The sequence below is a fragment of the Mesocricetus auratus genome, unplaced genomic scaffold (assembly GCF_017639785.1).
Source record: "Mesocricetus auratus isolate SY011 unplaced genomic scaffold, BCM_Maur_2.0 Super-Scaffold_100007, whole genome shotgun sequence".
Lineage (NCBI taxonomy): Eukaryota > Metazoa > Chordata > Mammalia > Rodentia > Cricetidae > Mesocricetus > Mesocricetus auratus.
In genome coordinates, this window is record NW_024429191.1 from 67,426,133 (window position 1) to 67,439,649 (window position 13,517).

Genomic DNA, 13,517 nt, shown 5'->3' on the forward strand with positions numbered 1-13,517 from the left:
TGTCAGCCTGGACAAAGCAGCCGCCCCCTCCCTCCCTCCCTCATCGGCCCAGCCCGGGGTCAGCTCCAGGGGGCCGGCTGGGTGTCGAGGTCACGACAGGCCTGAGCTTTGGTGTCACGGGGGAGGGTACCCAGGGAGACTCGGTGGAGGCCACAGGATACTTAAAAGATGGGGTTTGAAAATAACACCCCCCCACTGAAAATTTTACAGTCACCTTCCTCACCCCACAGGAGGGGAGTCCGGAACGATGAGCTTGTCTCCCAATAGGAATAGTAAGCGCGGCGGCAACCCCCCCTCGGCCTCCCCATCAATCACCAACACAGTGAATCACAGTGTCAAGCCCAGTCGGTTTTAGTGGTTTTCTTTAATCCTGTTCTGCACTTCTTTCTTATTTACTACACGGGATATTATAAAGAATAAATAGCAGATACTCTTAATTTACAATGATTAGTCATTCCATTTGTTCTCTATATTTACAATAACTGTAAAATAACATTGAACTCTATAGCTTCTTCGAGGTTTAAGGAAAATCAAAACACTTTCCGAAGAATGGAAAATAGCTTTTTAAAAAGTCCTTCTACAAAAGTTCCCCCTCTCTTTGTACTTTTAAGAAAAAATAACTCCCCCCCACCCTGCTTCGCCATGCGAAGGGCACTGGGATATAAATAGCAGGTTAACATTATTACCAACAACCAGAATAAGTCTTTCTTTTCTCTGTTCTTTTTTTTCTTTTGCTTGCTTTTTTTTAAAAATACAGTAGAAGCCGGTAACTTTTGACGTATAATACTGACCTTTTAATAAGTAAATTAAAACTGGGACCGTATATACACACACATATACATTCCTACACAGTTAAACAGTGCATTACATGAACCAGAAAGCCGGGTCTCTGTAGCCAAGAAGAAAAAAAAAAGTTCATTGAAAACCCTCGCTAGAGGGTGGTGGAACTGGTTGGAGGCGGTGTGGGGGCGTTGGTGGGATCCATCAAGTGTCTGGGCGCGGGCAGGGGGCCCCCGAGTTCTAGCAGGAACACTTACACTCGGAAATGATGGGGTACTGGATGGGAATCCAGCCGCAGCGCTGACCCCCGCGCCGCTGACAGCGCCACCGCAGCACCGTGAGGTGCACAGACTTGGACGGCTTACACACCATGCCTTCGGGCACAGAGCACGAGCGCTTGCTGAAGCAGCTGCCCACCTTCACGTAGCGCGGCCAAAAGCGACTGCCCAGGTCGTTCCACGCGTACAGCACCGGGCAGAAGGTCTGTGACCACAGCCACATCTGTAACTTCCTCCTTAGCTTCTTGCTCAGGCGCTGCTTCTTGCCTTGGGCCAAGCCCTCAGAGAACTCCAGCCCTTTGATCTCGCTCGGCATGGCCCCCGATGGCCTCTGCCGCAGCAGCTGGTCCAGCTCCGCCAGGTCCTCGGCACCCCCAGCCGGTCCCCCGCCCCCTCCGGGCCGGTCCTCTGGGGGCGAAGTGGCCATGAAGCCCGGGTCGTAGTGACCCCCGAGCAGCGAGCGCAACAGCGTCTCGTTCAGATCCTTCTCCTTAGGGTCAAAGATAGGGTCTGGGTGTTCGATGAGGTCCACCAGGGGCAGGTTGTCGCTGGGCGCCGGGCGGATGTGCAGATAGTGCTGGCCGCCGGCTGGTGCTGCCCGCAGTCCCAGGACCACCACCAGGGCGTAGAGGGTGACCCCCAGGCTGGGGCAGCGCTCCATGCCTCCCGCGCGCGCCCCGGGGCTGCCTCTTCGTCCCGCGTCCCCGGAGGAGAGCACGCCGAGCCCGCGGCGCTGCGGCGCTCCCCGGTCCCTCCGGAGGCGGCTCACCCGAGGCTGGGCAGGCGCAGGGCGGGCAGCATGAGCTGCGAGGAGGAGAGCGGATCGCGCAGCGCCGGCTCCCGCTGCGGCGCAGAAGACGCGCACGAGTTGGTCGCAACTCCCCCCCGCCGCTCTACTTGGGAAGGCGGCGGCGGCCGGGCATCCGAGATTACTCCAGCGCGACCGTGGGGCGCTGGGGGCGCCGGCTCCTCGCTGCTCTCCCAGGCGGCCGGCGGCGCAGGGCGCGTGGACGAGCCTCTTCCCTACTCCTCCTCCTTCTCCTCCGGCCGCTCGGCGTCCTGCCTCTCTGTGCGGCGCCTCGGGTCGAGCGGGTCCTGGGCCACTTCCCTCCGCCTGCTCCGGGCTGCGCAGCCGGCTCTGCCCGGCGGACTCCAGCGGCGGTGGCGGCGGCGGCGGCGGCGGCGGCGGCGGCGTCCGCGCACGTTGGCACCGGTTTGTCTGTCTCGCAGGGTCCAAGCCTTTAAATTTCCTGCACTTTCAGCTCCATCACCATGGAAACCACTGACTCTCTCCGCGTTGCCCCCTCCCCCTTCTTCCCCCCAAACAACAACCCCACCCCCCACTCCTCCACCCGCGAGGAGCCGGAGCCGCACGGGCTCGGGGGGAAAGCGACTGCACTGGCCGCGAAGGCGGTGGCGGCGGCGGCGGCGGCGGCGGCGGTGGCGGCTCCGGCAGCGCCCAGGGCTGTGCCCCGCCGGACCCAGATGCCCCGGGAAGCCGACAGTCGGGCTGCCCGCCGGAGCTCACAGGCGGCGGCGGCGCGGCAGCGGCGGTGGCGGCGGCGGCGGTGGCGCTTGGCAGGTCTCCTCGCAATTCCCCCCCCACCCCGGTTCTCCTCCTCCTGCAAAATGCACCGCCCCCCTCCTTTCTCCTGGAGCAATGCAATGGGGCTCTAGGCGCCCCGCCAGGGCCAGTCCCGGGGAAAGCTCTCGGCGGCGCTGGAGCCAGGCTGGAGGGTGCAGGGCTGCAGTTGAGGGGTGTGGGGTTGTCGAGGTGGGGCTGGAGGACTCTCACTAACAGAGTGCTTTGCACCGGGAGAGAAGCAGCTGGGAGGTGTGTGTGTGTGTGTGTGTGTGTGTGTGTGTGTGTGTGTGTGTTGGGGGGGTCATTTCTCAGTGCAATTCCCAGCAAAAGAAATTTCTCCATGTGCATGGAACGTTTTCCCTAGTGCATCTCTTTTTTTCCCTCTCTCTCGAGCTTGGTTTAAGCCCCCTTCCCCCAAAACACACACACACACACACACACACACACACACACACACACACACACACACACGAGTAAGTCCTAGAGCCGCAGCATTGCGCAGTGTGATGCAATTCCTAGGCAGCATTTCTGCTCATCTGCCCTCAGGCCCACGTAGGGGGTGGGAGGTGGTCTTCTCACTCTCCTTCTCCTTGGCCCGGTCCCGCACGGTGAGTGGCAGAGAGATAGGGTTGCATTCTCCTAGCGTGCTGCTCCCCTAACCCTCACTGCTCCTACAACTAGCTCTCACCTCCCTGGGGGACGCGCGCCCTCTGCTGTATCTTTGTGATCTCTGCACTTGGTGCTGGCTTGGGGGGTGGTATGCAGACTGGGTGGGTTTGTAGGCTGCCCACTCTGCCTACCTCAGTTTGAAAATCTGCGTCTGTGCCATTTTTGTATGTATGGGCCGATACTTTATGCTTCTGGATGTTTTCTCAAAGATCTCCAGGCCTTTAGTGTAAACAAACGTACTGAGATTTTTCTCCAAGGTGCTCAGATTTCACAAGAATGAAGGTTTGCATCATCTGACTGGGTTAAATGGCCTCACTGGGCAAAGAGGAGTGACTAGAAAAGCAAGGGTGTACTAGAAGTAAAGGAGCCGAGTTCAGGATATTGTCTACCCTGGTACATCTGTGTTGACCTTGGAGTCACTTGTGTGGACTGTAAACTTTAGGGTTTGGATTAGTGACCTAATAGCTTATTTATTTATTTGTTTGTTCATTTATGTTTTGAGCTCTACCATCTTGTAGTTCTAAGGTACCAAGTTAGGTCACTAATCCAAATTCACCTCCCCTCTACCATAAAAGGAACATGTTGTATTGTCCCTCTGATGAGAAATGGGAGCTGACATGACACCTATCCCAGATTTTCCTTTGAATAAGGAACTGGATCAAGACTCAGCTCACTTCCTTCATGGTGATGTGATTGGAGTCTGGAAGGAAGTGGAGGAGAGAGACTGGGAGTGAATGGCTCTGGGGTTCACCGGGAGTGGGAGTAAGAAGTCTCAACATCACACCTCAAACACCCCCAGTTTTCCTTTCAATCCTCCGAGGAGGAAAGCACTCTGTCCTATGACCTTTCTGCAAGAGGTCAGCAGTAGAGAGGGATGGCCAGTTTCAGGTGCAAACACTTGCCTCAGTTGCGAAGTCTAGACTGGCAGAATTAGTTCTATCTGCAATGAGGTCTTGTTTTGATAACCATTGGAAACAAAAATGCCCTCTTGGGACCAGTGCGATCCCAGCACTTGGGGGGCTGAGGAAAGAGGACCATGAGTTTGAGGTCAGCCTGGGCTACACAGTGAGTTCTGGGACAACCTGTCTCTAGAACAAACAAAACTGATGAACAATCATTGGCTTTTAAAAATTGGTCTAGTTCTTAGGGTTGGAGAGATGGCTCGGTGGCTAAGAACATTGACTGGATTTTGCAAAGGACCCAAGTTCTATTTCTAACATCCACACAGTGGCTCACAAACACCCCTAACTCCAGTTCCAAGGGATCTGACACCCTTTTCTGATCTCTGTGGGCACCCATCATGCATGCGATACACAGACATATACACAGGGGAAAAACTCACACATAAAATGAATACATCTAGTTTTTAAAAATTAAAAAGAATGGTTTAGTTTGTAAATAGTATGTAACTTTTTGATATGTTCTATGGTGGTTTAGCATTAGTTTGTTGTCTGATGAAGATTAAATATTTCATAGCAATTTCATAACTGCCGTGAATTAACTTAGAAATTAATTTTTCAGTAAAGACTTGAGACGATAAACTCCAGATCAGCCTACCTGAGACAGGGTAAGTTCCAATTAGTGGCCACTTACTGTGCTATTTTCTCCTTTAAATTGTGTGTGTGTGTGTTGTGTTTAATGTCAAATCTCTTGTGTTTTTAAGTTTATTATTATTTTAGTTTGTGTGTATGAGAGTTTTGCATGCATGTTTATATACCATGTGTGCCCACAGAGGCCAGAAAGGGGCACTGGGTCCCCTGGAATTTGAAGTACAGACAGCTGTGTGCCAGCAGGCAGGTGCCGAGAACCGAACTCAGTTCCTCTGGAAGAACAGACAATGCTCTTAACCACTTAGCCATCTCTCTAGCCACAAATCACATGGTTTTGCTAAAAAACAACAACAACAACAAAAAAAAACAAACAAAACCAACCCAGAGCCTTTTGTCCTTTATTAGGACTGAATAGATTTGACTGAATAGCAAAGAAGAAAGAAGTGGGAACCCAAACATGCTTGCTGATGGGTTGGATGACTTATTAATGGAGAGCCCACCACATGAATATGAATCAGAAGGAGAGACAGATGTGAGGTAACTCAGAAGTGATTCCACCCTGTAGCCAAGACTTCTGCAGTCCCCAGAGGGGAGAGATGACAAGCATGGGAAGAAAGTACTTGAAGACATCGGAAAGATCCATAGATCACTGTAAAATTGTCAACTAGTGTTACACACCCGTTTCTTTAACCTGTGCTTTCTTTTGATAAATGTAACAATTCCTGATCCTTTTTAAGAGTTGTCTGGAGTTTCATAATGCATTATCATGGACTTAAAAAGTATCAGAGCAATTATCGTATGAGCTATTGGCTTCTCAAATCACACTTGCGGAGTTGGGAAAGGCCACACTTGAGGAGGCTGCAACCCCGCTCCGCACTACACTGGGGGGGCAGCCATATACTTAGGTACCTCATAGCTCCGGGTCATTGCTCTTACAGACTTGTATATCTTAATGGTAGAGCCGATGAAGGATAGTGACGTATCCATTTGATGTGGGAGAAGAGGATACTTCAATGAAGGATATGAGTCTGAAAGAGAAAGGAACCACAGCAGATGAGTAGTGGAGGCACTCGCTACTACATCTATCCATGCAAGCTCAACACAAAGCAAACTTCTGCAGTGAGTGCAGTGACGGGGGGATCCTGGCCCTGCCACTCATCAGCAGCGCGACTGTTACACCAGCGAGCTTCCTTCTCATCTGTGAAGCGAGGGCGCTGCACATCTGTCAGAATGGTACCGTCTGGAGCAGGCAAAGGATCTCTCCATAAACATGGCGTTTGGGCTGACTACAGTACTGAGTGGTATTTTAATGAATGTCCATTGGGAGAGTCACCTCTAGTTGGAACAAGAGAGAGCTGAAGTACCTAGGAAGGCTGCTGGAAGTCAGTTCTAACACCCACACTCTGAGTGTGTTTGACTGGAACTGTCCCCTCATGGCTGCCAACCTTCAGAGGTAAAGGCAATAGAACTAAATCCATTTACTTGATTCTGTGGCGCATCTTGAAGATGGAACTTGACCAGCTCATAGAAAGGGGGAGGTATTTCCCTGAAAGGAAGCTGTGGGGTGGGATGTGTACCCAGGGGGGAGTGGCTATCAGCTGAGTTCCTGCCCAGGCTGTCATTGGGTTTGGACCTTAGCACTGGCGGGGGCTGTGGGCCGCACTAGCTTTTTATAGGACGCCCAATCAACAGCTGCAATGTGGGTCTGCCTTGACAGGCCCCATGGCAGGTGTATGTCCTGCAAAATGTTCCTGACAAAGAACTGAAGGATGCTTTCAAATCCTTGCTTGGGCAGGTGTGTGTCACAGAAAGTGGAGCCTATTTTCTTACTTCCATTTGGTCCTGAAAGGGAAGACCCGAGGCAGCCGGGGAAGATGCCCAAGGTACTAGGACCTGATGTCTGAAAACCTGCTGTGTGATCTTTGGTGAATCACTTTACTTCTCTGTGGTAATCTGTGACATCCAAAAAGGAGAGGACCACGAGACACCATGAAGCAGAAGGCATGAGAACGACCACCTTTTATGTCTAGCACCATCCCGGGCATATGTCAGTCATCACCTTTGGATTCTGCCCCTCTGAGTGTAATATCTGACAGGTTGTTACAGAGAGAGGGATTTAGAGGGCTAAGACGCTTGTCATCGTCTTTTCTTGATTGACAGGAGATGAAGGTACAGATATCATAACCCACCTCCCTCTGCCAAAGCAGATGGAGCAGTGTGTTCCTGTGGTCTTCTGGGAGCTGGGGCAGTCTTGGCTACATCTACATCAACGCTCCCACACTCCCAGTGAAGGCTAAGGGATGCAGTTTAACTTCTCAGTACATTATAACCATGTGTGTCCAACTGCAGATGGGAATCTAGTTAGAGGAGTGCAGGAGAAAGCAGGAGAGAGAGAGAGAGAGGAGCGAGAGAAGGAGAGCGATGGCTTTAAAATGTGGGCTGGGCTGAGAAAGCAGGCAAATACATTTGACATACACTTCCCAAAATAGAGAAAATGTTTGAGACCAAAGGAGGAGAGGAGCATTGACTGGCTTGCTCCAGTCCGACAGCCCCTTGGCTCCCTCAGTCAGTGGCCCCCCTCCTCATCTGGCTCCACGCTGGTGAAGGGGAGACGTCTCTGGAGCCCGGTGGTTCATTCATCTCCTGATAAACTGTTTATCTGAGTTTTAACGAGGGCGCCTCTCTCCACCCTGGAGACAGGAGCCTCTGCATGTTTAGCCTGCCCTGATGTGGGGGGCCTGGGGGTGGGTGGGTGGGGGTGATGCCGACAGGCATATCTCTCCCCTTTGCTGCCTCTGAGCTTTGGGCTGGCTCTCCTGGGTGGGCAAGCTTGGCCTTGGGTTTCCTGATGTCTGAAGTCAGGAGAAACTCAAAAGTTTTTCCAGGGAAAGGAAACCCGGCAACCCCTGTCACGTACTTTTAAAAACAAGCAGCATCTGGCTCTGAGATCTGAGCTCTAGATTTTTTTTTTAACATATGTGACCTAGGATTTCAAAAGGAAAATGGATGTGATGTTACAGTCCTATTGTTAGCAAGTAGTATATGAAAGACAACTGTTATCAAAGTAATATGGATTTAAACTCCAAATGCTTTAGGACTTACTTTCCACTCCCCACTGACGACCCTTGCAGGTTTCCACAGGCACATACTCCCAGAGACACACTTTTACTGGAGGGTGATAGGCTGTCCCAAAGCCTATGACAATAAAAAGTGCAAACATGCTAGAGAGAACACCCACACCATGTGTATGTACACACTATGTAGGAAAAGCTCCTTACACACACACACAGACCACACACACACACACACACACACACACACACACACACACACACACACACACACACGAAAGCACACCGTTGTCTTTCTGCCCTTCTCCCCACAAGGCTCTTCAGGCTTCTGAAAACAGCTCCTGGCATGAGTTTCCCCAGGAGGTCCCACACATCTTGCAACAGACACACAGATAGCTACCTCAACCTGGGCTCACCGACCCCCACTAACCACCCCAGTACTTTCCTCGTGTTGGCTTGGATGGATGTTTATTGTGATAATGTCTAGTCTTCCTTATCCTCTCAAAGCTCAAGATAACAAGGAGACAGGAGCTCAATGGAGTGAGACATAAGCTGGAAACTGACCCCATTTCAGGTGGGTATAGGGATTCATGGGTTCCAGCTACCAAATCCACCCAACCCCGCAGTTTTATCTCTCTGAGTTTCCCTCTCATTTGGACACTTGACCATCCAAATCCCATGTCAACTTTGAGAAGGAACTCTGTCACTGTCACTCACCCTTCTGTTCACTTGGCAGGTGACCTACTAGGAGATGCATCGCTTAATGAAGAATAAGACCGAATCCCCTCTGGGGAGTTCAGAGACCGTAGTAGAAAATGGAAGAGTAGACATTAGTTCATGTGTCAGCGCCATGATGATGTATATTGGGAAGGGCTCCCCAAAAGACTCAGTGTTCAAGATGAAAGAGCTGAAAGGTCACTAAAGGTCACAAACCAAAGGAGTGGCGCCTGCTTCCTGGCTTGGCGGCATTTGGGGCCAAGGAAGAAGATGTGGAACGTGACCAGAAAGCTGCAGGTGAGTTGACATTTGAGGACTAGATGTTGGAAGACAACCAGATCCTGAATACATTAAAAAACAAAACAGCAAACAAGCAAAACAAGCAAATCTCGAAAGCCTTACAGCAGAGTGGCTTTGGGTTCTCCAGACCAACAGGAGGCTAGGGAGATGGTTCAGTCAGTAAAGCTCTTGGTGCACCAAAGTGGAGGCCTGGAGTAGGAGCCTCCTTGAAAAGTCATGTATAGTGCTATACATGATATTCCAGCACTGGGGTTTGGTAGAATGGGCACTGGCAGATCCCTGGAGCTTACTAGTAAGTATTGAATCTGGTAAGTATTGAATCAGCAAGTACCGAGTTTAGTGAGAGACTTGTCTCAAAAACTGGTGAAAAGCCATCAAGAAAGACACTTGGTATCAACTTGGTCTGCACAGGCATGGGGACACACACACACACACACACACACACACACACACACACACACACGTCACACATATGTCACACACGCCACACATACATACCATAATGTGCACACTATACCACACACACACACACAGTAATACTACACATACCACACACACATACACACCATACTGCATACACCACACACCCCACATATATACCACACACACATATCACACAGCATATTGCACACACCACACATACACACATATATAACATACTGCATATAATACAACACCACACACCACACCACACACACATACACACACATGCACCATACTGCTCACACCACACATCAAAGACAAAATACTCCAGGGTGTCAAAATCAAAGGTTGACTCCAAGTTACATCAAGGTAGAGGTCTAAGCCAGGCATTGGTGGTGCATGCCTTGAATCCCAGCACTCGGGAGGCAGAGGCAGGTGGATCTCTGTGAGTTCGAGGCCAGGCTGGACCGACAGCCTCCAAAACAATACAGAGAAACCCTGTCTCGTAAAAACCAAAAAAAAAAAAAAAAAAAAAAAAGATGGAGGTCTAGGTCATCATACGCAGAGTCCCTGCTTTAACTGTCTATGTAGGGAGGGATCATTTTGTGAATGAGGAAGAACTTCTGGGCAATTCCTAAAACTATAGTGAGAAGTCATTTGCGATGACTATTTCTAAAGAATAGGATTAGCTTGTGGGGGCAAGGAAAGAATGAGCCTCACTTTTTAACTTTACGTTTTCTGTATGTAAAGTCTCCTCTAAAAACCAGGGGAGAGCAATCGATGTTTGTACTCCAGAAGAAAATCAACACAAGATTTACATCAGTGAATTCAGAAGAAATAACTTCCCCCAAAGTAACTATGGAGCATTAATACAGCTGGAGATGGTGTTGAAAAGATTTCTGAAGCCAGCCAGCAGGCTTTGTTTCCGGTTTGGTTAAATGGTTCATTGCTCAAGCACGGTGGAAACGTGAGGGACATGCACATTTGACGAGCCCCCGAGTGTAGGGGGTGTGTACGTGTGTGCGTGTGTGCGAATATGTGACAGGCGCTGTTTCACGACACTTTAATCTCCTGCCTCAGACGTCTACAGAGCAACGAGATTGCTTTCAACATAAAATGATACCCACGTCAAAACCCACCATTGGGTTGAGAAACAAAGCAAAACAAAATGTAAAGGCAGCCTGAACCAATCTCATGCTTGGTCACAGCTCTTTAGTCTGGAATGAGTTTAAGACGAAGGTTGGGAACTGGAAATAAGTGACCTAAGCGAATGGTCTGAGGCACAGGGCTGTCAGAGGAGCACAATTTATTCTTTCTGCTTCAGATCTTGGAAACTAGATCCAATGTTAGTAAAGATTGCATTTTGCCACCTACCTTGCAGACAGGGACTTCCGGAAATCTTACCAGAGCTGTTTTATAGGTGGAGATGCTGAGGAACCAAGAGGTAAGAAGGCTTCTTAAAGACATAGTTAAGATTCTGGGATCATGGGGGGGGGCAAATGGGATGGGAATAGGGGCTTTTAGCTCAGAGATGTGACCTTTGTGGGAGCTCTGGGGCTTTTCCATGCATCTGCTTTCTGATTTGGGGTAACATTGGCTTCAGGGGTCATCACTACCTGCAGGCCCAGAGGTTTCCTCGTGGATAGTAAAACATGACAACTGGTTAAGTACACCAGAAGGCTCATGCCATCTCCCCAGACAATGTCCTCACCTCCTGTCCTGGAATTCAAGTACAATAAAATAAGGCTTTGGATCCGCATCGTGCTTAAGAAATCTTGTCTCTAAGACCCATACCCTTTTATTAACATTTTGTCTCCTTCCTGTTTTAACCGAACTTCATTAAAGATATTTGCAGTGAGAAAAAAAGGTATTCTGCTTCTTTATTTGAATTCATGAAATATACCTGTTGAAAATGGAGAAGAGCTATTAAGTTATTACAGAGGATGCCTAAGTTTCTGTAATGGTTTCCTGCCTTCTCCCTAGCCCATTCAGGTAAAGGTCTTCCAGTTGGTTCTCTGACATCACCGGCGAATCACAAACGGAAGCGTCGAGATGGCTCAGTGTGTAGAGACACTTGCTGCATGAGCCCAGTGACCTGAACTGAGTCCCGGATCCCAGTGTGGAAGGAGAGAGCGGGCTGGGAAAGTGTCACGAGTCTCCTGCAGTTGCACTGTTGCAAGCGCGTGCCCACACTTTCACTACACATCTATGCACTCACATAGCTCAGTAGTTATAATTCTAATAGAGAAAAAGAAAAATCCAAACCACACGAACATTTATTAACTCATTTACCAGCACTTACAAGCAAATCACTGTTTACTCCTTGCCTATCATGGTTAGTGGTCATATGCTCATTTCAGTGGGATTTTCCACGGAAAGATTTAACTCTAGTCACAGGAATTTTAGAAGAAGATAGAGTTTTTTTAATATTCAGAGGAAGTTTATAATTAGTATGTACTTTTCTTCATACATCTCTGAAAGAATTGAAGTGTATGATGCAGGCCTTTTTTTGTCCTCTCCCTGCAAGATCAATCAGGAGCACTACAAATTCTTTCCTTCCACGAAGACTTGACCAAGCTAACTAGTTAAGTACTGCTTGATTAAACCCACACAGATAACCCCCAAAACTAAGAGAAGAGCCCTTGCAGTGCTGGGGGGAAACAGGGAGGGCTGGACCACGGGATGATGCAAGAGGGAGGGCCTCCACTCTTCTTTCCCTCCTTGTTTCAGACATCATTTACTGTATTTGCTCAGCAAAACACATTGAGAAAAATGCCAAGAGCCTCCCTCACCCCTCCCAAGGATGAGCCTTTAAAAGTCTAATAAGTGGTGTCTTAATTACCATGCCACGGGTGTAAGAAAATCCGGGCGTATCGCATTTTATAGAACTCTGCCTTTCCTTCGAGTCCTCCTGGCCCCAAAGAGAGGCAGCTACAGCTTAGACTAAATGTTTATGGTTTGGCCTTTTTCGGCAGTGTGAACGTTTACTTCTGAGCTAGTCCCATTGTTCCAACCGTGATTTAAATATGCTTCTTCTAAATATTTTGACAGCAAAGCAAGTTGTGGGGCACTTGTCCCCTTTGAGGGCCTTCAGGGCCATCATTGCTGGCTTGCGTCGGGTGAGATCTCTGAGGCCTCCTGTTTGCTGTCCTTCATCTCACAGGTATAAGGTATGACGTGAGGCCCAGGGCTCTCTCCAAAGTAACCCTCAGTTCACAATGAGAAGTAAGACTCAAGATAATCCTGGCCTGTCCAAGTGCATCCTCCCATGTCTTGAGAGATTTTAATGTTTCTCCAGGAGAAATGGGCTAAAATAAATCAATTTATAGAAAGTGAATGGCTTATGATAGTTCAAAAATGTCTAGAGCGTTCCTTGTTTACTCTGGAGATAAAGCTGTGGTGTCCTGGGACTTTCCTATGTGGCCGTAGCCTGTCTTTCCCTCGCCCTCACCTCTTTGTACCACCCTTCTTGAGTTCTGGGGAGCCCGGCAGCCCTCCTGGGAGGTCTGTGCACACAGTCTGCTCTTCCTCACTGTTATACATTCTGTCTCTTCACTGTCTCCCTTTGGCAAAACCGTCTGCAACCTCTGGGTCTCGCTTAAACATTGTCTCTTCCCTCCTTGATCCAATCTGGGCAGAGTAAATCACCCACTCCTCTCCTGTTGTACGCCACTGGGCTCCTTCCTGCTGCTCATCTGTTACCTGACCACACACTGCAGTCTTGACTTCTGAAGAACACGCTCCTTAGAAGAACAGAGTCCTGCCCCTATGCCCGGTACCTAGCATGGGTTTGGCACTCAGTAGCCGTCTGGTAAATGAATGAGTCTCTGAACTTGTTTATTTGGTTTTGGTGACCAGAGTGGATCCTGGGAAGAAGGAAAGATGAAAATCATGCTGATTTCTTAGTGAATGTAGCCGATCCAGACACAGGTTACTCTCTCATAAGCCAGATTCCTCGTGGTACCTAGGAAAGTATCAATTTGACTCAAATAGATGTTTAACCATTTAGCTAACACACACCAGTGTCTTGCCCATGCTGGGCTGAGATGACAGCTGCACAACCCCTGATAGCCTGAGTCCTCACGAATTAGCAGTTATTTGAGGCCAGCTGACTTTGGTGGCAGAGTCAGGGCAAGCAAGGCAG

At 49.4% G+C, this 13,517-nt stretch overlaps 1 protein-coding gene and 1 long non-coding RNA gene across 2 annotated transcripts; one reads left to right on the plus strand and one right to left on the minus strand.

Annotated features, from left to right (window-relative positions):
* Positions 1–345: 345 nt before the first annotated feature.
* Positions 346–2,282, minus strand: Nog (noggin). Its single transcript, XM_005075810.4, has one exon. It carries the CDS (start codon positions 1,717–1,719, stop codon positions 1,021–1,023), a length of 699 nt encoding a protein of 232 aa, XP_005075867.1. The 5' UTR covers positions 1,720–2,282; the 3' UTR covers positions 346–1,020.
* A 5,881-nt stretch (positions 2,283–8,163) lies between these two features.
* LOC121141462 lies at positions 8,164–11,132 on the plus strand. Its single transcript, XR_005878387.1, has 2 exons — positions 8,164–8,947; positions 10,124–11,132. It is a non-coding gene; the product is annotated as an uncharacterized LOC121141462 (long non-coding RNA).
* Positions 11,133–13,517: the final 2,385 nt, after the last annotated feature.